Here is a 20,997-nt window from a genome sequence, read left to right as displayed (position 1 = left end):
CTGAGAAGAGATTTGACCTACAGTAATTTGTCTATTGAGATGGGTCTTTGTTTTTGTATTTTATAATATAACATATTCAAATATATTTTGTAGCTGTTCATTGAAGTTTAACTGAAACCATTTAAATAATAAACATTTTATATAATGTATTTTTTTACATAAGTAATTCATTTTACACAACACGCATAATGTGGTAATAAATGAATTTAAGGCAGCAAAAAAATTCTGAGGAGCCACTTGGGAGCCGAAAGAACCGGCTCTCTAAAAAGAGCCGAAGTTTCCATCAGTAAAAGACAAGTCCTTTTAAGCGGGGAGACGGAGTGTTTTCCACTACTCTCATTGGCTATGACAACTCACGTGACAAAGCGGAAGTTTTGCTATCCAAAAACAAAACATTCCGAGCGTCGCTCAAGTTATTCCATTTTGAGCGGCTAGCAGATGTGTGTGCTGGATTGGCTTCGCAGGTTATCTCGCATTGTCCGACAGTTGTACCCGGAGTTTGGCAAAATGCTGAACGCCGCCGCGGCGGAGAGGAATAAAGAGCCTATCCTGGCGGTGCTGCGGGGCTCCGTGAACACCGACAGGCGGCTGCAAGCGCTGGAGATCTCCTCTGGTACCGGACAGCACGTCGTACACTTCGCTAGGGCTCTACAGAACATTACTTGGCAGCCGTCAGAGTACGACCATCGATCTTTGGCCAGGTATTCGTTTATTACACGTATTATATGTGTGTTGGTGTGCCGGACTAACAGTAGTGCTGTCTTTTCAGTATAGAAGCCTATAGAGCTCACCATCAGCTCAACAATGTGAAGCCTGCCATCCACCTGGATGCTTCTCTGACTCATCATCACTGGGGAGGGATCCAGCCGGAGAGCCTCGATCTGGTGCTCAACATTAACATGATGCACATCTCTCCTATGGCCTGTACGGAGGCAGGTATCTCATTTTAGTCTAGAGGCCTGCACTGGATTGTTCGTGCATGCGTACTGTACGCCCACCGGCCACTTCATTAGGTACACCTGCGTAATCGGAACGCCATCCAGGAGGTGCATTCAAATCCCGATTGCGCTTGGTTATGGGAATTTCTTCTGTTGGGTTCTTGTCCCTCGGTTTCGGATGGCTCCACATATCTTTTTGATAGATAGATAGATAGATAGATAGATAGATAGATAGATAGATAGATAGATAGATATATAGATACTTTATTCATCTCTAAGAAAAATTCATGTTTCCAGCATCTCTGCGAAAATGTCCTAATAAACGTAATCACATAAAAATAAAACAAACAATACAAAACAGTAGGAAATAGAATGAATGAGGAAAGGAATGAGGTGCTGGTGGAGCAGGACAGTGATAGTAATTTGCCACTGAAACTGCTCTTCTGTCGGGAGATGATGCTGTGCATCGGATGAAATGAAATTCATTTATTACCAAAATGTTTTCAAAACAACAACAAATATATGAATAATATATATAACTTGAAAAATAATATCAAATGATATGCCAAATGAGTTACTAATGTACAAATAATACATTACATTACATTACATAACATGACTGCTAACTGCGACCACAGAGACGTTAAATGAATATTTCACTGGTGGTGTTTATCAAAACAGTCTTTTTTATTTACAAAAAAAAAAAAAAAGACCATGATGCTCATTTTTGACAGCATTTTTTTTTTTTTTTTTTTTTACAAGGCTTGTAGTGAGACAAAATATGATGTATGTTTTCTCTCCTCTTCTCTTCTCAATGATGTACAACACAATTCCTCCCCTTCTAGGGTTTATTCAAAGGGGCCGGAGTGGTGCTGAAGCCCCAAGCTCTCCTCCTGACCTACGGGGTGAGTTTAAAGCACCTCGATGCATTCGACGGAATATGAATCCATATCAAAAAGCAATAGTGTTTCCACTCTGCTTCGCAGCCCTATGCTGTAAACGGTGACATCACACCACAAAGCAACGTTGAGTTTGACATCAGCCTACGGCAGAGGTACAGTAGCGCAGCGCTTCAAGGGCAACGGTATTGTATGAATGAAGTTAAATGCACCAGTGCAAATGAAAAAAGCAATCTTTTCATTTTACAGGAACCCGGAGTGGGGGCTCAGGGATATCTCCCTCCTCAAATCGCTTGCAGAAATAAATGGCTTATTCCTGGAGAAAATTGTAAGGCGTCGGCTTTTTCAAGGAACGTGGAACATATTTGTTGTCCTCTAAACTAGAAAATATGTTGTTCTTTCTTTTAGGTGGACATGCCAGCAAACAACAAATGCCTGCTTTTCAGGAAGGAGAGTCTGGTGTGAAGCGTCATTCCCTTTGTGGATGGTGAAAAGCGCCTTAAGATAACTCCAAGCGTGCGAGACATGTTGCCAAATGGACACGTTCGGATGAATGTACATTACTGCACACCAGTAAAAGTAACTTCTTGCTTCATCTCACTTTATTGTCTTTTTGCCTCTGTACTGCTATTCCCGTTCTCTTTATTTTTATGTTTGCAGAAAAATGGAGACATTTATGAGCTGCACATGAGATCTTTTTGCGTACATATAAAACACTGTTCGTAAAAAAAACAATATAGACACAACTTAAGTGGCTGTTTTTGCTAAGCGACACAAGTTAGACAACTGTGACTGCTACACATGGGGGGGCGGGGGGGGCTTTCTAAATACTATCATACAGAATTCACGTCAAGACACCTCCTGTAATTATTGAAAAAGTATTTTTAGCATCAGAAGAAGACATAACACAGTACATCCCTCGGTTCTGGACCTACCCATGAAAATCCATCCATGCATCCATTTTCGATGCCGCTTCTCCTCTACCCATGAAAATCTGCGAGTAATTGATTTTTATGCCCTGCAAACGCAACACAATTCAGGTTTAAGCCCGAAATATGCCCCACGCGCATGTTAAACACATTTTAAAGTCTAAAACGGACAGGTTCTCCCAACTAATGAATGGTAATGTAAGACAATGGATGAACAGAAAGCCGTGGCAGCGTCGGAGAATGTTAACAGTTTCACTTTAGGTTAGCAGCACTCAACTGTGGTGTGTTCAAGGACCAGGAAACAAAGTGTGACATGTCGGCGCTTTGCAAAAAAACATCATCAGTGGAGAAGACAGAAATGTAAAAAAACCAAAAGTGAGCTGGTACATGTATGTTTTACATTTGTACTGTATTATTATGTTCTAAATGATGAGCGGCATAGGGTGGAGGAGGCGTTTTCTGCAGAAAAAAACAGCATATTTTCAGACAAAATGTTTTTTTACCATAAATCTGCAAATCTGCAGCGTCGCGAACTCTGAATCGCAACTTTTGCTTAGCAGCACTCTGCTATGTTGCATTCAAGGACCGCTGAACAAAGTGCGGCATCTCAGCGCTTGGAGAATAAAACATGATCAGCAAAGCATAAAGGCATAAACATGTAAAAAAAACAAATTGTGGGCAAGTACGTGTATGGTTTACATTTTAACTGTGTTATGTAGTTATCAATTATTACCGCCATAGTGTGAATGAGGTCTTTTCTGCGGAAAAGTCACTTTTTAAGTCATTTTTTGACCATTAATCTGCACATTTGCGGCATCGCGAACGCTGAATCCCAAATTTTGCTTAGCAGCACTCAAGTATGGTGCATTCGAGGACCGCTGAACAAAGTGCGACATCTCAGCGCTTGTAGAAAGAACATTATCAGTGAAGCATAAAAATGCAAACATGTCAAAAAAATGTGGACTGCTACACGTATGCTGTACATTTTACCTGCATTATCCCAAATGTATAAATTATTGATGACTTATGGTGAATGGCGTGTATTCAGTGGGGGAAAAAAACTGCCTATTTGCAGACAAACTTTTTCTTTAAACATTTTTTTTTTTACCAAAACCTGCAAATTTGTGGGGTCGCAAATGCTGAATCCCAATTCTCGCTTCGCAGCGCATAACTATGGTGCATTCAAGGACCGCCAAACAAAGTGAGGCATCTCAAAACATCAGTGAAGTATAAAGACATAAACATGTCAAAAAAATTGCATTTTAACTGTTACGTATTAATAAATGATTCCCGGCATAGGCTAAATGAGGCGTTTTCTGCAGAAAAAACTGTCTATTTTTGGCCAAAATTGTTTGGAAGTCATTTTTTGACCATAAATCTGCGGCGTTGCCAACACTGAATCACAACTTTTGCTTAGCAGCACTCAACTATGGTGCATTCAAAGTCCGCTGAGCAAAGTGCGACACGAGAAAAAATATCATCAGTGAAGCAAAAGGACATGTTTTTAAAAATGTGGGCTCATACGTGTTTGCTGTACATTTGACCCGTATTATCACTTATTTATGAGTGATCAATGACTTATGGTGAATGACGTGTATTTTGTGTGGGAAAAAAACTGCCCAGTTTGAGTTTGTTTGTTTTTTTTTACCTAACCTGCAGATTTGTGGGCTCGCTAATGTTGAATCCCAACTCTCGCTTAGCAGCACGCAGACAAAGTGCGACATCTCTACGCTTGGCAAAAAAACCTCAGTAAATGTAATGTAAAAAAAAAAAGTGGTCTGGTACGTGTATGCTGTATGTTTTACATGTATTTTATCACATATTTATAAATGGTTACTTCAAGTGAATTAGATGTGGTTTTTGCGGGAAAATATGTCAACTTATGGACAAAAAAATCCAAATAAACCAAATCTTTTTTGAACAAATCTCTGTAAACTACTTTTAAAGTAGAATATAGATGGTACTACTACTACTAACACTACTACTAATAATAATAATAATACAAGTAATAGTGCTCCTCTGACATAAAAAGTGTTCTGTCAGCTTCAGTGCTAAATGTTCCACAGGGCCATCTGTTGGTGCAGCCATCTGTGCAATAACAAGTCCTGGGAGTTTTACAATGTCTGGCAGGTCTTTTTAACCACAACGTCACGGAGCTTCTTGAGTCTGCGTTCGGTTATGGCTCTGACGTAGCTGTCCGACTGGATGATGGCCACGCCGTCCTGCACCACCCCCATCACCAGCAGGGGGTTTTCCTCCACGGTGATGTTTGGGCAGGGACAGCTCCAGTCTATCTTGTCTATCGTCACCTCCAGATGCTTGGTGTTGAAGAAAGCCAAGCCCATCTTTTCATCTCGGAGAACCTCTTCTAAGCTAAAACGCGCTAACCCGGAGTCCAGATCCTCAACCAGCTCGGTCAGCCGCCCCACGACGGCAAAGTCACTGCGGCATAAACTGGGCACCATTTTCCCTTTAACCCGACACGTCTTGCAAGATTTCCTTTTGGGTGTCGGGCAGTTTGCTTCACATTCCTTTTTCGTGCGGAAGCTGTTGGCATTCCCGTGGCAGCCGCCGAAGGCGAACGCTTGGCATTTTTTCATCATGGAATTCCAAGCCCAACGCGCTTCCCAGTTTTTGCAGGGCCCCTGGACAGCAGGCAGGGAGCAGATCCCCATTCCCTCCCTCTGACAGGAGGCCTTGCACTCCTCAAAAGTCTCAAAGCGGTTGCGGCTGTCCTCGCATCCGCCGTTGGCGAAGGTCACGCAGGAGCCCAGCTTGCTGTCGTAGAACCAATCCACATGGCGCTCGCCGCTGCACACTCTCGTGTCCGCTTCTGCCAGGCAGTCTGCCGGCGAGAAGGGCCTCCCCATGGGCATCTCCGGATCCTCCGAGAAGTCGTCATCGGCCCGGCGTATGACGGACAGAGGGTAGTCCGCACGAAGAACCCCTGCCGAGTTGCGTGCGATGCAGGTGTAGATGCCCGTGTCCCACACCTGGGCGCTGTAGATGACAAGCTGCCCTATGTTGGTGATCACCACGTTGCCGTACATTTGATCGGGCCTCATGACCAGACGCTCGCGTCGCTCGCTCTGTTTCTCCCACGTCACGTCAGGTCTGGGGGTGCCGATGACATCACAGTGGAAGCTGACCGTGCCTCCGACGTAGATGGATTGGTGGTGAGGGTTGGAGTACAACGTGGGCGGCATCGGGTCCTCCTGGGAGGACGTTGGGGTGGGATGAGCAGTCGTGTCCTGGGGTAGCGGGCTAGTGTGGGGTCCAGAGAGGTAGAATCGGCAGGCGACCACGGTTAGCTCCACCCCTCGGATGCAGGCCTCTGCGTCCATGTAGCAGCGGTTGAAGTACGTGAGGCCGTCTGATGCGCAGGTGAAGTTGGGCTCTTTCTCACAGCGGTCCTGGCACTTGCAGATGGGTTGGCCGTCCCAGATGTCACACGTGGCCCCCTGCTGGCTGCAGATGAAGCCCTCGCAAGTTGCTGCCGAGCCCGGGCCGTCCCCCTTACCTCCCCCAAGGCCATCAGGCCGAGCAGGGGTGCCGTCAGAAAAACGTGCAGCTACGCAACTGTTGAGTCCGCACACGTTGGTGCAGCACTTCTCAAATTCAGCACAATCCTGCTCACAAAGCACACAAAGTGAAAATGCACATTTTTAAACGTTTTCCTTTGGGCGGTGGATGACCTCACCTCGTCCGCGTCGCATTCTCTCTCGCAGGTGCTTTGTGCGTCAACCCAGAGATTGTTGTTCAGCTTGTTGGGACAAAGCCCCTCGTGTTCCGCTTTGGCTCCCGACACGCTCGCGCCCACAGAAAGTCCGAGTAAATCGCAGAGCAAAATTGTCAGTAAATATCCACGTATCCACCCCACGACTTGTGTGTCGGACTCGGATGGATGACGCCAAACGGCATCCTCCTCGGCGCACGTGCAACGCAAACGGTGCACGGAGGTGTTACACATCGTCGCTCTTCTGCAAGAGTCGCCTCCTGAGTAAATCCATAACTCGCCTGTGTCCCAAAATAGCCTCACAGCTTATCCAACTTGCGCGCGGAAGGAAGTTATCTTATTCCACTTTCCACTTTCCACTACGAGGACCCGTGCGCCATGCGACTTCTAATTGGGAAAAAAAAAATAATCCAATAAATGGATTTGAAAAGGCATTGAAAAAGCACGTGACACGTACTCGTTTTAAGTCAAAACCAAAACAATTCCTCTTCTCAGAGCGAACATTTGCCCGCAGAGGAATACGCAAACCAGAGTGCACAATGAGAAAGAAACACGCAACATCAGCCTTTCAGAGTCAGGGTGGACGATACCGCACACTTTGGTGTCAATCCGATACCAAGTCGATACAGAGCCAGTATTACCGATACCGATAAACGCCATTATGCATAATCTACTACACAAGTTTAACTTAATTTTACTACTGCGCTTACTACTTACTCGTTCTTTATCATTAATGGAGGTATTATTACACATTCGGTACACATATGTTACTCATTATAGTACCGTAAATGTTTTCTACAAACTTTATTACGCGTCTTTAGTCTTTCCTTTTCTTATTAAAAATGGATAAATTGCAATATTGCGCACAGGAAGTGACCAAATACTGTAATTGCTGTGATACAGAAACAAGGAAGGATTAAATCAACTCTGCTTCTTCCAACTCCTCTTCAGAAATATCAAACCATAAACGTGTGATGTGCCGCTCGTGCATGCTCCAAACCAACTTCTTCACACTCGTATCGGGCCGACCTTAACATCGGCACTATCGATCTTTGGATGGACCAGCCCGTCCCTATTTCCGAGGGTGAATGGCTGAGGGGGTGTGGGAGGGCAGAGCAGGTCCGGCCGCCCCCTCCGCTCGTGTCCAGTGCTTGAAACTTTTATGAAGCAGTGCCATGCGCACAGCAACTGCACAAACATTGTAAACACATCAAAGAAAAGACGCGCGCACATCAACATTCCGGTGAGAAGTCCAACGTTAAAAGTGTCCAGACATCATTTATTGCCTCCGTCAACAGGATGCCAAGTATAGTTTTCATTGCTGATTGGTACTTTGGCTTTATACGAGGTTGTTTTCTGGAGTGACTATGAAATATTTGCGCGTTTTAAGCAGCAAAATGTCTCGTCTAGGCTGCAAAAACATGTTTTTCTCGTCAATTTAGTGCCGTCCGTCATTCACACCAAGTGTAGAGATGCCGCTGTCCGGTGGGAGGACGTAAAGCGACACATTTTCACGGTTGTGCGAGCCATGTTTGTTCCCAGGCTATGAGAAGCTGCCTGCCCCCCGCCATCCTTTCATTGGCAGTGACCCCGCAACCTTTGCATGACTTTTGACCGTGATGCATTCACACCCCGGTTATCCGAAAGTAGCCAACACCCTGAAAGGGGCTAATCAATTCAGTCGCCCCGACGGTGGCCCCGCACCACAAAAGAGGCGCAAACATATTCCCACAATGACCTTGATAAAATGTTTGAATGAAGGGGGTGAGAAAAAACATGAAAAATAACACGAACGCACACAAAGCTAGGTTTTAGCCTTTGTTTCAGAAGGGTGTCTTCATTTTCAATGCAGCTGGAAGAGACCGCTTCCAAAACTTGCAACACAGCTACAATTGCAAGAAATCATGTCAAACATGCGCATATTGTGCTCGAGTTGACGCCATGAAATTCAGTGGCGGAGCAACGGCGAGGTCAGGGGTGGTCGTGGCCGCCATAGACATATGTATATACGTGGACGCCTCACCGACCGCTGACCCGTACGTCAACGTCGCCGCCATATTGGATGTGTCAATGAATATAAGTAAATGTACTTACTTCCAGAAAGTGTCTTTCTACATAGAAATGAAAGTTAATGCCTCTCGTTTATACATTCACACACGCACTAATATACTTACGAAACAGTAAGGCACCAAACATTTGAGAAGATCAAATTCATGGTTTTTGGCGTCCACTGCCTCGACACATCAACGTCGTCGCCATATTGGATTTTTCAAGGCTGAAATGAATACAAGTAAATGTACTTACTTTCATAAAGCGCCTTTCTACAAACAACTTTGAGTTAATTCCACTCGTTTATACATTCACACACGTACTAATATCTTGGAAAGGTCAAATACATTATTTTTGGTGCCTGTTTCCCAAGTATATTAGTGTGTGTGTGGATGTGTAAACGAGAGGAATTAACTTACATTTCTTTGTAGAAAGGTGCTTGTAGAAAGGCGTCAGTACATTTACTTGTATTCATTTACAGCGCAGCCTTGACACATCCAATAAGGCGGCAACATTGAGGTATGGCTCAGGGCTCGTTGTGGCGTCTATCTATGTCTGTGATGTAAACCAAGGAGTCTAGAGATAAAACAGGAGTGTCGATCGGCATCCACTTCTGTATTACGGCTTGCGTGGCTTTGGCCGTCATGATGAGGCGCAGAATCCACAAACTATGCATTGATAACATGTACTCGGCACACTGCTCAGCTATTAATTGCTTTAACAGACGCTCCAAAGGCAGTGGCGGCCGTGCTCACCCCACTGGCCATCTACACAATTCAGGTATCAACTTATTGCCACCCCGATGTGAGTAATGGTCTCACCTTGGGCCCCCCAATTAAACATTTCTGTCTCTGCCACTGATGAAAATCAATGCACAGAAATAAGCAGCAGGGTTTATTTTGTTTTATATATTGTACAGTACAAGTATGGCTGTGAATTCACACAGTTTGCTGAGATTTTTGTGGATTGTTTGATGATTGAAGTCATTTTAAACCAAATTTAGTTCTAACACAAAAACATTGTGCTCTTATAACATCTTGTCAATCATTTGTGCATGTTTTGCAACGTAAAACATTAACCACCCTGTCATGTGCTTACTTCCTAGGAGGTTGCAAAGTAAGCAGGTTTAAAAAAAAAAAAAACAACACACAAATATTCAAGAGAGGCAGCAACACAACATTCCTTGTGATTCTATATGGCCACAGAAAGGTAGCAGGTGACTATAGTTTTACATTCATAAATACATAGCATTTATAAAATATTCAAAATGCAAACAAACAAACATCAATATGTTACACAAATTCATGATAACAGAGATTGCAAAACGATCAAGATTTAAAAAAAAATCTGTACAGGTAGTTTTCTCATCAGCACCAAGCACTCCATTTAATTGTTTATGGTAAATATTTGATAGGCTCAAAATGTCCAATGGTGAACGAAAGAGGCAGTAGTGTGGATGACCTTGTACTTAAAACTGAATGAAATTTCAATCTTCAAGTCTGAAGACAACAGCGCTTGCAGTAGAGATGGTCAAATCAACCTGAAACCTCAAAGCTGGCGTCAGACTTCCCGATTGCTTCAAAACAGCGCATCAGAGCTCGTATCATTCTGCAAATACCACACGACCGATTACGTTGGAAGCAACATACGTCACAGCGCGTACCGGCAGCTCCAAACGGATTGGTGGCTGTCATTGGTTTGACAGGTTGTTTTGGCGCTGCCTTGAATTTGTAATAACCACCAAGCTGCTGAACAACGTGGGCTTGTAAGGAGAGCACTGGCCAGTGTTTTTGTGCGTTTGTCATGGCGACCACTGCTTGACTCTGTTCAGTCACAGAAGCATCAAACGCTGCGCCGTACATGAATGTTGCCGCCATATTGGATGTGTCAGGGCTGCGCTGTGAATGAATACAAGTAAATGTATTTTTCTACATTGAAGTTAATGCCTCTCGTTTATACATTCACACACACTAATATATTTGGGAAACAGTTTCTTATCTTAGCCATCTGAGAAGATGAAATACATTGTTTTTGGTGCACAACTGTTTCACAAGTACAGTATATCAGTGTGTGTGTGAATGTATAAACGAGAAGAATTAACTTTTAAATGTATTTGTAGAAAGGCGCTTTATGAAAGTAAGTACATTTGCTTGTATTCATTTACAGCGCAGCCTTGACACATCCAATATGGCGGCGACGTTGACATATTGCAGCAGTGGGCAAACCCACTCGATGTGGCGTGTACGTATAAATGTTTTGCCTTGACGTCGCTCCAAATGTTGCTTTCACTGACGCACCAATGGTCCCAATCTGCACAATTTGAAGGAAAGCCTCAAAGCTTTATGAGACTTCAGCCGCCCATCGCTAGCTGGCAAAGAAACTGGAGTGAAATTTGTAAGACACTTCGTAAATCATACCCAAGAGAAAACAAGTAGAAGAAGTTCCTTACAAGAATAATCACCAGAAAACAGACTCAAACAGTAGACACCATATTCAAAATTTAAATAGAAAAACCAAATCACTTTACCAAATAAATGGAGTAGAAGTGGCTCCCGTCAGCTGTAGTGTTAGATGGTGAGGGATAATCCGCTACTCATCTGTTAGTCCATCATCTGGCTCCTCTTGATCATTGGGAGGTTCTCCTATGACCTCCACAAGATGGCAGCACAAGTGCAAAGCTAACAGAAACCATGCCATCTCATTTGGTTTACTTGTAGGTAGCTGGTTTCCACCACCTGTGGAACACCGTAAACACAGGCACCAGTCCAGCCCTTTCACTATGCTATTTTACAGTTCCCCTTGGAGGAGGAGGATGAAGAGTTTTTAGGTGGACTCTGTGGGGGCCTGAAGGACTTGGAGCGTTTGAGACTTCCGACCTTGCTTGCGGCACTACTGCTGCCGGACGCCGCACTGTTCGCCACAGAGTAGGAGCGTCCGTGCATCATGACCGCATTCATGCCGTTGGCCATGGAGAAGGACTTGAGGTGGGATTTGATGGCCACGGGGAGAGGCAGTTTGTCGATGAGGTGCACTGGCGTGCAGGAGACAATCGAACGACAGCACAGGTCTTGGAGGCTGAAAACTGCAGATTACGGGAAGGGAGTCTGAATGATACAACTACACCACATGTGATCTAGTTCAAAAGGTAGCAGGACAAACACGTTCAGTCCTGAAATATTGCTGGTGATCAGTCAGAGTGCACCCCACCACACCTCAGCTCAGCTGGGATAGGTTCAAGCTTTCTACTGACTGAACAGTGTTTGGCTGTGGCACAGGTCTGCCCTCTGCAGTGTCCGTCAAATTAAACGTACTAACTGGTAGTGTGAACTTCGGCATGTGCTCATGTCACAAGACTTTGGCTTTGTGAACAATGAAACATGATGGAGAGTCACTGGAGGGATTGGAAAGTAAACCCAGTATTTCCCCACACAGTCGTCCCTCGTTTATCGCAGTTAAATGCTTCCAGACCCGACCGCTATAAGTGAATTTCTGCAAAGTAGAATGCAATTAGGGGTGCAACGATTCCTCGAACAATTCCACTACCCCGATTACAAAAAAATAATCAAGGATTTTTTTCTGCCTCGAGGAATCGCTTGCGTCACCTACGCAGAGGAAGACGAAGAAGGAAGCAGATGGTGCGGGGAGAGGCAAGAGAATGCGACAGGGCAACGAAAGAAATGAAGGAATGCAATTAATAAAGTCCCCAAAGAAATGTGTCTAAACAGCAAGTTGACTGCGGTGACGCGTATCTGTTATAACGCGGCACTTATATACCACAACAGAACATCTTATATGTTGCATCATCTCCTCATGAATGGAGCGGAAGATCCGAGACACGGTTATATTTACGTATCGCAGATCACTGAGATTAATGTTAATGTACCTTGCTAACGTAACGTTTGCCGTATGGAGGGCTAGCTGTCTCTTCATTATGACTACTAGGTGTCGTCATTTCACTTTGAACACTGCAAAAACTCATTATCCTATAAAGAATATTTGTCTTATTTCTAGTCAGCCTGTCTGTGTTTAGGATTGATAAATGCACAGCCATCAACGTCATGTAATATTCATTTAGTCTTAGTAAAGACATTATTATTTCTCTCCTTTTCCAGTAAATACTTACAGTCTGGGAAGGATGAATTCATCTACAAAAGCACCGTCATGTAGGCCATCAGTCAATTTAAGAAATAAAAAGCTTGATTATCTAAAAATTTTAACTAATTGGTCGTTCATTATTTAGCGAAATGTTTTATTTTCTCGTGTATTTATAATTGCTCTTTACCCAAGCAAAAAAATGTTTTTTCTGATTAAAATCGAAAACATTTTCAGTACAATACTCTTTTGCTAAAATATTGGATAGCTGCAGCCCTAAAAGTGTATATGCAAATGAGCTGACGTCTCCATTGACACACAATCTGAACTTCAGAGTACAGTGGTGCCTTGGTTAAAGTCATTAATCCTTTCCAGAAGGTCCAACTCAAACCCAAACGCACTATAACCACAGCAAATTTTCCCATAGAAAATAATGTAAATCCAATTAATCCACTCCAGACACACGCAAAACACAATTTCTAAACAATAATTATAATTTTAAATTATGCACAACTAATTAATGACAGGCCAACTAAACATTTGACATCACTTTTACCTAGTTTTGTTGGGAAAAAACTCAAAATAAGCCACATACATTACCTGCTCATTTACACATCATAAATGTTTCGGCTTTTTTTTTTTTTTTAAATCACCTTTATTCACCTGTGTGTGTTATAAGCCACGGGCCACAGCATGAAATTAAACCAACAACCATAAGTCAATAACTTAATTACTCGAGTTCCGTTGATAAAAGTAGGTTTTAAAACATGAGATAACGTCACACCTAGGACAAGGAGAAGCCAGGAAGCTCTGTTTTACCTGTGTACACACACACACACACACACACACAACACAAACGCTGAAGGCATAGATGTTGAAAATCTCCACTCTGGCCGGAGTTTTCCAAAAGCTGTTTTTAAGAACAAAAAACGATGTTTGCATTGGGGTGGGAATCTCCGTCCATCTCACAATTCCATGCGATTACGATTCAGAGGCCTGCCATGCGATGATAAAACGATTATCAATGCGTCTTTTTTGTGATCAATTGTTTGCCAATTTTTTCAAGCATCATTTTATTCTATCTGTAATTTCTTTACTACTAAAATAAAGCATATTTGGAATGATCCACAATTAAAATAAACATGAAACAGGTTAATTTTCCGGAGCTACTTTACATTTCTAAAAAAAAAAAAAATCCATATAAAGAAAAAAGCAGCGGCATGGCAACTCGTTGGCCCCAGAGTAAACGTATCGGGTAAGTTTACATTAATTTAAAACGATCATTTATTTAAGTTTATCTTCAATACTAGCTAGATCCGCTACTAGAAAGAGTACTCGATCAACACCGGTCACTTTTCCTCCTCTGAACTACTTTGACACCCCCAAATTCCCTCCACGTCTGACAGGCAATCAAAACCATGGGAGACTCGTACAAATCACTCTGGATGTGAACGCCTCATTTAGCAGCGTAGCTGGTCACAGCCGCTCGTATAAATGATGGTGGTTTGGTGTACAATCACATTACATACTAATGTAATATTAAGTAAATTAAAAGCAAAATGCTCACCTCTGTTGGGCCTCCAGAATTTTTCCATCCCGTGCCTCATGAGCACGATGCGTGAGAGTTCCGTGAACGATTCGATGACATTGAAGTTGCACAGAGGGCTGACTTCAAAGAAGGTCATGTTGTTTTTCTCCGCATAAGCTCTCGCTTGCTCTGTTGGAACCTGCCGCTTGAAAGCCAAGTGAAGTCTGTTGCCAACCAAGATCCTGGGCACACCCGGGGCATGCTGAAAAAAAACAATTGCATGTGTGTGTTTTGTTTTAAGTGTATAAATGTGCTGACATATATTTCTCAGACTACCTCATCAATTTCTCGGATCCAACGGTCAATGCCATCAAATGACCAGCCATTGGTGATGTCATAAACAAGCAGAATGCCCTGTGGGATAAAAGTCTTAGTACACAGTTCAGATTTGATGAGGAAACACTACAAATGATCTGTAGTCCTCACCTGTGCCCCTCGGGAGTAAGACCTAAAGATGGTGCAGAATCTCCCCTGCCCAGATGTGTCCCTGACACACGCATACCCACGCACATTAAACTTGCTAGTATTGTGTTCCAACTGTAGACAACATTAGTTCTTACCACAACTCTAGTTTTACTCGTCTTCCATCCAGCAGTATTGTGGTTGTCTTGTAATCAATTCCTAAAATTGATCATAATTCAGATCAGCTGATGCTGGCTGTATTACATCGTTTTACGTCAAATAGAAACACATGAACTCACCACTGCTGTAAGCATAGGGAGACTCCACGGACCCGTCTTGCAAACTGTCCAAGATCTCCCCTTTGCCAACGTCGCTGTCTCCCACCAGCAGAAATTTCAGAAGATAGTCGTAACTCTTGACTGGACTACTCTGGCTCCCCATCATCCCGCGCATTGAATCCGGTTCGAGGGGAGCTGGTGAAGCTCGCCACCATTTACTAGTCGTGTCAAGGCAAAAACCAGGCGGCCCAGCAGTGCCAAACAATTTAAGACTGCCGTTTACACGCTATTGGAATTCATACACTGCTTCATTGGTAAGCACATATATATGAAAATGACAATCATTCGTGATGTGGCACGCGACAAGGCAGAACACACACCGTCGATGTAATGTCAAGATTGAAAACATTAGCTTTTAGCCACATTAGCTGCCTAATTAGCAACAGCCGAAACAAAAAACATACCTTTAACATAACCAGAATATGTAAAGTAGCGACGCCAAAGTTAAAAACTATATTGTAAAATACGCTAAAGAAAAATTGGGCTTTTATACTTTTGCAATTAATTTTGATAAACACTCAGCGCACGCAGCGCAGCTTCTGGTTGTTGACGGTGTTGGAACTTCCGGGTTTTAACGTCACTGTTCCGCAATGTCCGGGGCAGTGTTGCCAGATAGGAAATAACCAATGCTCGCATAGTGAGGGAAAATATGGTATATGTAATATACCCGATTTGATGTAGCTAACAACCATCTCCCACATCACCAGAGACCGCGTTTAGTATAGATTATAATGCAGTGTTACGTTAATTAAAACTATAACCGATGTTGGGGGAAAAAACTGCCACTGGCAGAACAGCACCCCTATGTGGCTGTAAAGAGACACGTGAGACAATGCACAACATTAGGCGCAGTGCAGGATGTATCCTGTTTTTGTTTGCTAAGAGTCATGTATTGAAGGGGTCAAGTTGTCAATTTCTGAAATTATTGCTCGGACAATGTACAAGGGTGTAATTATTGTACAAATACCATAACTATCGTACATCTGGCAACGTTGGTTCGGGGGACGTTCAAAAATGAAAATCAAACGGAAACGTTAGTAAGTGTAGGTGAACAAAACCGAGCAAACCAAATATTATAGACTTGAACATTGTTTTCAGATGTTCAAGTGGCGTTGCTTGGAACTGCATTATCCACACGTGTGGCGAATTAAAAAAAAAACAGTACGTATTGACACATTGGGTGATCTAGTTTGGCCCCTGCAACAGCTGTTGGCATTAGAGGTGGGCGATGCTACACTAAGTGTCGATACGAAACCAAGTAAATGCCAGTGTCAGTGCCAATACCGATACTTTTTACTTTGACATGTTTCAAGCTCATCTAATGATCTTGTGATTTTTACCTTTAATTATAATCCAAATAAAACACAGGACATAGATTTGAGGTAAAACAAAACCATATTTGTAGCAATCACACTTATTTGTGAAGAATTTAACTGTACAAGTACATAAATACAACACTATCAGACAATGTAACAATATCAACACATTAATACTACATGTATTCCTTTTATTATACACTGCTTGTTTGATAAAAATAAATAAAGCTGGTAGTACAAAAAAAAAAAACGAAACAAAAGCAAGAAGTACTATTGGCCCCTAAAGCCCTCCTGTGTCAAATGACTTATTCCTTCATTTGGCAAATAACACAACAAAAATAATACAGAAATTTGTGAAAATAATCGAAGATGAGACCTGAAAAATATCACTCCCGACTCCCTAGTCTTGATCGCATATTGATACTACCCTGGCATCGACATTTGGATCACCACCTTGAATTGGCATTAACATCAGCTGAAAATTCTGGCAGGCTAATTAATTGAGGAGTCATGCAGCTGTAGAAGAAAGAAGGCTGTAAGAAGATGGGGTTGATGTCCGCTTGGCTTTTGTTACTCCTGATTTGTTCTGCTGGAAATGGAGATGCAGAATCAGAATGGGACAGCGTGGAGGCCGAGTTGGAGTTGGAGACGGAGACGGAGATGGATGAAGAAGTGTCCCCAGGCCTTGTGCCCAGAGCCGTGGTGTCTGATGTTGAATTCTTAAGGAGTGGCTCCTCAGCACCTCAAAGAAAAAGGGCTCCTTGGTATCGGATTGCCTCTTTCTCACAGGAACCCAAAGAGCTTTTCAGGCCAGAAAAAGGTTTCAGAGTTGTTCCTAACTCGGTCAAGAAAATGTTGCTCGCGCCACCACCCCCCATTGCTACGCCTGGAGGAACAGGCACATCTAAGCTTGTTGAGGTCCTGTGTCATGTCGACCGGATGTACGTAAGAGTAAGAAGGGAACTCTTTTCAACTTCAGATGCATTTAAAGACTTGAAACTAGGTGTCTGTCCTGTTAATGAAGGCACTCCAGATCATTACTACCTTCTGTACCTTTTGAAAAGTGACTGTGGATTCATAAGAGAGGTTAGTGTCTTCCTTTTTTCTTGGTGTTCTGCCATTGTGCACACTATACAATACAATCTATTCACGTTTGTGTTCTAGAGTAACAAAGACCATTTGCTCATCAGTATTGTGCTCCACTACAAGCCGACTACTACAGTTATACGAGAGATGCCATTTAGCATTTCCCTGCAGTGCAAATATCCACGGTAAGAGCCTTTCATAAGTGCGGATTTACTACAGAATGCAAATTATCACTGCATACATTTTCAAGCAATTGCATGAAGTTGAACTCTGGGTGTTATACAATAAGGCTGTTAAGGTTTGCATTAACAAAGTGTTTCTGTTGTGCAGCCATTTTCACTCGTTCAACCCTGGCTTCGCTATCCAACTGAGGAGAGGCACGGTGTACAAACCCCTCAGACCCAAACTTTCTTATATCCTCACTCCACACGATGGTAGGATTTGTTACCACCACCCCACTTGCTTAAACATGCATGCATTTAGTTGTATTCAGTGTTAAAAATATTATATGGCTCTCATTAGGCCTGCCATGATAACAAATTTTGCTGGTCGATAATTGTGCTATAAATTATTGTCGATAGTTGATAATATCAACATTTTAAAGCAAATTTTTTATTAATTTTTCAGTGTCATGTCACATTTGAACCACTAAATGGTATTCAAGTACTGTGTGCCCGTGTGAAGTTGCCTATTGTGGCGCTCATGAGTCGGTGAGGAAGAGGTAACCTTTTACAGGTCACGATGAACTTCTCAGGCCCATTGAAATTGCGGGAGGTCACTCCTTCACATACCAATCCTACTCATGGTGTCATAAAAGTACAGTACAGCAAAGTGCATTGGGAAACAGGAAGTGCTCCCAGCGACGCTTAACTACATAGAATATCTGTTAAGAAAAAAAAATCCAATAAAACCTACACACACACGCAGTCATGTAGTGTATTGTTAAACTAATGTTGGGGGTCATATTTGACCTGGACCACAGCTGAGTTGTGGAGTAAAATGCAATGTTGCTGATTGTACTTCAACACGTCGTCCTCCACTCGGCCACACAGCTCAGGAACCGCTGCCCGCGACATGCGCAAGCACGCCGTCCTGGGCAACGAGCACCATCCGCACAGCTGCTGTATATGGTCATTACAGTAAAGCTTAATCCACTAATATAATGGTGGCCTAGCACTTTTGCACAGTACTATCTAATAACGATGATAGCAGAATCATCATAAAAGTGAACGTTTCAATAATTTCCATGTTTTTTTTTTTTGCAATTCTTTTGTCTTTTTAGCGTCTGGGAATGAAATTGTTGGTGACAAACCGTTTATCTTGGGACAGCCAATGTTCTTTGAGGTAAAGCGATCAGACAACACAGCAACAAACCAGAGGCTTTACATCAACAAGTGTTTCATGACGGTTTCCCAAGATCCTAACTCGGAACCGAAATACGGAGTTATCGACAACCAAGGGTAAATTGTTCGACTCATTTATAGAGTTTGATGTCACATTTTAAACATCGCCATTCAATTGTCCTTTTATTGCAGGTGTATGTACGACAGTGTGGCGACGAGACACTCTATGTTCCTCAAGGGCTCCATAAATGTCCAAAAGTTCTGTGTGGGCGCCTTCATTTTCAAGCACATGGTTGCTACTTCATCACCGGTACACTCAGTTTAACGCACACGACTCCAAACTGTACACATGGGACATATATATATATATTTTTTTACACTGACCTTTTAAAAAAAAAAAAAAAAAAGTTTCAGCAGCTCTACCTCCACTGTGAGTTGTCCATGGGCGACCCGACACCAACCCCCAGCTCAAAGGCGTGCAATTATGATAAAGCTTCTAAAAAGTGGGTTAACTGTGACAAATACACTACTTTACACGATTGCACTACCACTTTGGATCAGTCAACAATTGATGTCTTTGGTTTAGGTGGAAGGAGTTATATGGCAGTGATACTGTGTGTGCCTGCTGCGAATCCTCCTGCTTGCCACAAGCGAAAGGTAGTTTGCCAACATCTAACATTTTTCTTTTATGAGGCAGTACCCTTTAGCATTAGCACAATGTATAAATACTGTATACTTTATCATGTTCAAGCAATAACCCATGCTCCGTGGCGGTTTTAGCGATGGGACACATGGGCGGCATTCTGTAAAGGGCGCCGCGGGTCAGCGCATTTGTGTGGCAGATGGCCGCCCCCCCATAGACATAGACGCCGCATCAAGTGGGTTTCTCCACTGCCGCGATACGTCGTCGCCGCCATATTGGATGGGTCAAGACTGCGCTGTAAATGAATATAAGTCAATGTACTTTCATAAAGCTTGACGTGAATGCCTCTCCTTTATACATTCACACACACGTACTAACATACTTGGGGAAACAGTTGGTCACCAAAAACAATCAGTGTACAAAACCGTTTCCCAAGTTTATTAGTGCGTGTGTGAATGTATAAACGAGAGGAATTGACTTCAACTTTGTAGAAAGGCGCTTTATAAAAGTACAGTACATTCACTTGTATTCATTTACAGCGCAGCCTTGACCCATCCAGTATGACGTACGGCTCAGCGCTCGATGCGGCGTCTGTGTCTATGGGTACCCTCTACATGCTCAAATGTCCACCACATGATGCGGATCAAACCAAAGGAGTAGCCAAGGGGCGAGTGCCGCCGGAACCGCCAATGTCCATGCGTCAAAAATCCTCATTTTAAATGTAACAATGTGCAAGAATTGAAATGATCTGTCCAACAGCTTCTGAGAATGTGGTCTCAAGCCCCTCTTGGAGGGTCAACTTCAGGGGCGGGGGTCCAAACCCGGAGTTTGAGCTGCAGCCGAGGTCCTCCAGCTTGGAGGATATGACTGAGCATCAAGACTTCCTCAGTTACTGGGACACGAGCTATTGAATGTCTGAGTGCTTTTACAAATAAAATGACTCCATGTCGTCTGTGCTGTGCAGTATTTAATTGGTAGTCATGCCTGTCAACCTGTGGTGATTGCTCATCGACAACAAGGGAAGCTGAACTTTCCCTTTTAAATTGAATAAAATAGTCGGTCAAACTTCAATGCTGAACTTCACTGGGGGTCTATGGAGCAGGAGTGGTCATTTTTTCGCAAATCCCATATTTTGTCCTTTCCCGACCTCCCAAGCTGTCGCCCGTATAGTCAAGCCTTCAAGATGAGCTGCGAGGGCATCCTCCGTAACAACTACTGTATGCCAAAACCATTCATCTGATTGAATCGCTTTAGCCAAAAGTGAAACACAGGTCTTTACACCAGCATCAGGGGGTGCTGAACGGAACTGTGGCAGAAAGATGCACAAATTCTCTTATTTTGCCAAATTTCCTTTATTTTCAAATGCAAATGACAGGTATGTCGATAGTCAAATAGGATTCTTCATCTGGAAGAAACTGTATTTGCATGTTTGAAGAAAGTACTGTGTGCGTATTCCTGTAGATACGCTTATGCACCACAAGGGGATGGAAGAGATTCACTGGTTTAGCCAGAGTTAACTCCTAAGTGAGAGTGACAATATTTTGGGCCAAAGTGTTTCCAATAACCCACAACCCTCGTGAGGATAAGCGGCAGAGAAGATGGATGGATGGATGTTTTCAATAAGAAGATGGTGAAGCA

At 43.0% G+C, this 20,997-nt stretch overlaps 4 protein-coding genes across 6 annotated transcripts; 2 read left to right on the top strand and 2 right to left on the bottom strand.

Moving 5' to 3' along the window:
* The first annotated feature begins 344 nt into the window (after positions 1–344).
* mettl26 (methyltransferase like 26) lies at positions 345–2,638 on the top strand. The gene is made up of 6 exons (XM_054778180.1): positions 345–701; positions 770–932; positions 1,784–1,843; positions 1,925–1,992; positions 2,087–2,165; positions 2,246–2,638. The coding sequence occupies exons 1-6, from the start codon at positions 439–441 to the stop codon at positions 2,300–2,302; spliced, it is 690 nt and encodes a 229-aa protein (XP_054634155.1). The 5' UTR covers positions 345–438; the 3' UTR covers positions 2,303–2,638.
* Positions 1,315–9,285, bottom strand: wfikkn1 (WAP, follistatin/kazal, immunoglobulin, kunitz and netrin domain containing 1). Of its 3 annotated transcripts, XM_054778176.1 has the most exons (4): positions 8,677–9,285; positions 8,597–8,613; positions 6,467–6,889; positions 1,315–6,395 (listed from the first exon to the last, which is right to left on the bottom strand). In XM_054778176.1, the coding sequence occupies exons 3-4, from the start codon at positions 6,734–6,736 to the stop codon at positions 4,881–4,883; spliced, it is 1,785 nt and encodes a 594-aa protein (XP_054634151.1). In that variant the 5' UTR covers positions 6,737–6,889; positions 8,597–8,613; positions 8,677–9,285; the 3' UTR covers positions 1,315–4,880. The 3 variants fall into 3 exon arrangements, with proteins under 3 accessions (XP_054634151.1, XP_054634150.1, XP_054634149.1); XM_054778175.1 differs by having other exon boundaries at positions 6,467–8,777; positions 9,011–9,285; XM_054778174.1 differs by having other exon boundaries at positions 6,467–9,285.
* A 375-nt stretch (positions 9,286–9,660) lies between these two features.
* On the bottom strand, positions 9,661–15,666 carry LOC129182285 (ras-related protein Rab-40C-like). The gene is made up of 6 exons (XM_054778179.1): positions 14,933–15,666; positions 14,792–14,852; positions 14,658–14,718; positions 14,508–14,585; positions 14,211–14,433; positions 9,661–11,633 (listed from the first exon to the last, which is right to left on the bottom strand). Exons 1-6 carry the CDS (start codon positions 15,084–15,086, stop codon positions 11,329–11,331), a joined length of 882 nt encoding a protein of 293 aa, XP_054634154.1. The 5' UTR covers positions 15,087–15,666; the 3' UTR covers positions 9,661–11,328.
* Positions 15,667–16,757: 1,091 nt separating this feature from the next.
* Positions 16,758–19,041, top strand: zp3c (zona pellucida glycoprotein 3c). The gene is made up of 5 exons (XM_054778177.1): positions 16,758–17,373; positions 17,452–17,558; positions 17,704–17,807; positions 18,656–18,833; positions 18,909–19,041. Exons 1-5 carry the CDS (start codon positions 16,831–16,833, stop codon positions 19,039–19,041), a joined length of 1,065 nt encoding a protein of 354 aa, XP_054634152.1. The 5' UTR covers positions 16,758–16,830.
* The last annotated feature ends 1,956 nt before the right edge of the window (positions 19,042–20,997 follow it).

The sequence above is a fragment of the Dunckerocampus dactyliophorus genome, chromosome 6, assembly GCF_027744805.1.
Source record: "Dunckerocampus dactyliophorus isolate RoL2022-P2 chromosome 6, RoL_Ddac_1.1, whole genome shotgun sequence".
Classification (NCBI taxonomy): Eukaryota; Metazoa; Chordata; class Actinopteri; order Syngnathiformes; family Syngnathidae; genus Dunckerocampus; species Dunckerocampus dactyliophorus.
Note: the sequence above shows the minus strand (reverse complement) of the source record. Positions and strands in the feature narration are given on the sequence as shown.

Excerpts from the sequence above, each read along its gene's own strand:
- zp3c (XM_054778177.1), top strand. The coding sequence starts at position 16,831 with ATGGGGTTGATGTCCGCTTGGCTTTTGTTACTCCTGATTTGTTCTGCT. Across the intron at positions 17,559-17,703 it reads CTGCAGTGCAAATATCCACG|CCATTTTCACTCGTTCAACC; the intron begins GTAAGAGCCTTT and ends TCTGTTGTGCAG. Across the intron at positions 18,834-18,908 it reads GGAGTTATCGACAACCAAGG|GTGTATGTACGACAGTGTGG; the intron begins GTAAATTGTTCG and ends CTTTTATTGCAG.
- mettl26 (XM_054778180.1), top strand. The coding sequence starts at position 439 with ATGTGTGTGCTGGATTGGCTTCGCAGGTTATCTCGCATTGTCCGACAG. Across the intron at positions 702-769 it reads GACCATCGATCTTTGGCCAG|TATAGAAGCCTATAGAGCTC; the intron begins GTATTCGTTTAT and ends CTGTCTTTTCAG. Across the intron at positions 1,993-2,086 it reads GACATCAGCCTACGGCAGAG|GAACCCGGAGTGGGGGCTCA; the intron begins GTACAGTAGCGC and ends TTCATTTTACAG.
- LOC129182285 (XM_054778179.1), bottom strand. The coding sequence starts at position 15,086 with ATGCGCGGGATGATGGGGAGCCAGAGTAGTCCAGTCAAGAGTTACGAC. Across the intron at positions 14,853-14,932 it reads TCCCTATGCTTACAGCAGTG|GAATTGATTACAAGACAACC; the intron begins GTGAGTTCATGT and ends GATCAATTTTAG. Across the intron at positions 14,434-14,507 it reads GGATCCGAGAAATTGATGAG|CATGCCCCGGGTGTGCCCAG; the intron begins GTAGTCTGAGAA and ends GTTTTTTTTCAG.
- wfikkn1 (XM_054778174.1), bottom strand. The coding sequence starts at position 6,736 with ATGTGTAACACCTCCGTGCACCGTTTGCGTTGCACGTGCGCCGAGGAG. Across the intron at positions 6,396-6,466 it reads GAGAATGCGACGCGGACGAG|GATTGTGCTGAATTTGAGAA; the intron begins GTGAGGTCATCC and ends CTTTGTGAGCAG.